This window comes from Chelon labrosus (genome assembly GCF_963514085.1).
Source record: "Chelon labrosus genome assembly, contig: SCAFFOLD_272, whole genome shotgun sequence".
Classification (NCBI taxonomy): Eukaryota; Metazoa; Chordata; class Actinopteri; order Mugiliformes; family Mugilidae; genus Chelon; species Chelon labrosus.
In genome coordinates, this window is record NW_028181782.1 from 10,726 (window position 1) to 12,755 (window position 2,030).

Genomic DNA, 2,030 nt, shown 5'->3' on the forward strand with positions numbered 1-2,030 from the left:
CTGCTGTCTCTAATGGATCTCTACCTACCGCTGGATCACAACCATCAACAGCTGCTGGTTGCCTTGGAGACATGATCCAGATGTTGGACCAGAATCACATCAGTGTGTTCACACCTGGTCTTTAAGCTGGACAGGTGTGAGGCCTGAAAATAATCAAATCATAAAAAACAACCTTCAGTGAGTTCAGAATGAAACTGAGACTGAAACCTGTCTGAATGAAGAAGGCTAAATGTTAGCTTAGCATTAGCTTCTGGTTCAGTTAGCTTTTCTTTTTATCTGACAAGAAACAGAAACTGACATCTTTTCACTTCAAATCTTCTCTGTTTCGATCAGTGTGAGCCTCCTCCACCTCCTCCACCTCCTCCACTGGTCCGTCCATCCATCTCTCTCTCTCTCTCTCTCTCTCAGTCATGTCGGGGTCGCCCGCCCTCGTCGACCTTTCTCGTCTCTACCAGACGGAGTTCGTCCGGAGCGCTCGGGCCGTCGGCGTCCTCTGGGCCGTCTGCACGCTCTGCTTCGCCATCATCCAGGTGGTCATCCTGGTGCAGCCGTCCTGGATCGGGACCTCAGCCACGGGTCCCCAGCAGGCGGGGCCGGCCCTGCCCAGCGGCACCATGGGATTGTTTGAGGTGAGACACTCCACCAGTCAGGACTGTCCAGGGACAGGTTGTTTTTAGTCTGTCCAACTCATTGTTAAACATGTTGAAGTGTTGGACAGCTGGATACTGGACTCAAAGACAGAGCCTTAATGAAAACATGTCCCTGTGTCCCCGTGTGTCCCCGTGTGTCCCCGTATACCTGTCAGGTGTGCTTGGAGTCCGACTGGCCGGTCCCAGACTGCCGTGGAAGTCTGTCCAGTCTGTCTCCGCTGCCGTCCTTCCAGTCAGTTGCAGTGTTGGTGGGAGTGTCTCTGTGGGCGGTGTGGACCAGTGTCCTCTGTCTCTGTCTCTTCAGGTTCTGCAGCGCTGCAACCGTCTACAAGATCTGCGCCTGGCTGCAGCTGACTGCAGGTCAGTCAACGCTTCTGTAACAAGTCAGAGTTAGCGGACATAGCTAGCATTAGCTAAGAGTAGAGGACAGTGTCTCTGTAGTCCCTGTGTCTGCCTGCAGAGGACAGTGTCTCCGTAGTCCCTGTGTCTGCCTGTAGAGGACAGTGTCTCTGTAGTTCCTGTCTCTGCCTGTAGAGGACAGTGTCTCTGTAGTTCCTGTCTCTGCCTGTAGAGGACAGTGTCTCTGTAGTTCCTGTCTCTACCTGTAGAGGACAGTGTTTTTTATCTTGACGTCTTCCTGGTCTTGGTAAAGTGGGCGGGGCTTCCTGTCTGCAGGGTTCTGCCTGGCGTTGGCCTGTCTTCTGTTTCCAGACTCGTGGGAGAGTCCAGAGATGAGAGCTCTGTGTGGAGACGCGGTGAGGACATTTTAACGTTGACTGTCTTTGAACTGAACCTAATATGTTCCACGTGAGCCTGGGCTGATGCTGTTGGTCCTGGACGTGTCTCCAGGTGAGCAGCTTCTCTCCAGGTAACTGTTCCATCCACTGGGCCTACATCCTGGCCATCCTGGGGATTCTGGATTACGCCATCTTGGCCACACTAGCGTTTGTCCTCGCTAACAGACAGGACGCCCTGCTGCCGCCGGACGCCCAGGAAGGTGAGGGTGGATGAAGAGTAACGACCACACAAACATTTACTGTCACAGTTTAACACTGAGACTCTGTCCCCAGTGACCACAGGTCTGCTGATGACATGAGGCACGAGTCTGCAGGTGAGTCTTCTTCTTCTTCTTCTTTTTCTGTTGCTCTGTCTCTTCCAAACTTCACAGCTTTATCTGGTGACGTCTCCTCCTCTCTTCCCAGTGACGCCTGGTCTTCACCTCCTCCTCCTCCTCCTCCTCCTCCTCCTCCTGCTCCTGCTCCTCCTCCTCCTCCTCCTCCGTCATCAGGATAGAATCTGTGTCGAGCGCCGCGTCGTCAGATTTCACTCCGTCTTTATTACAGCCTCATTCCTGCGTCGTGTCACCAGCAGGTGGCGGTA

General features: G+C 53.5%; 1 protein-coding gene across 1 annotated transcript; it reads left to right on the forward strand.

Moving 5' to 3' along the window:
• Positions 1-410: 410 nt before the first annotated feature.
• On the forward strand, positions 411-1,746 carry lhfpl4b (LHFPL tetraspan subfamily member 4b; the record flags this gene model as incomplete). Its single annotated transcript, XM_084575090.1, has 5 exons — positions 411-629; positions 806-1,010; positions 1,326-1,405; positions 1,500-1,647; positions 1,721-1,746. 5 exons carry the CDS (start codon positions 411-413, stop codon positions 1,744-1,746), a joined length of 678 nt encoding a protein of 225 aa, XP_084431216.1.
• Positions 1,747-2,030: the final 284 nt, after the last annotated feature.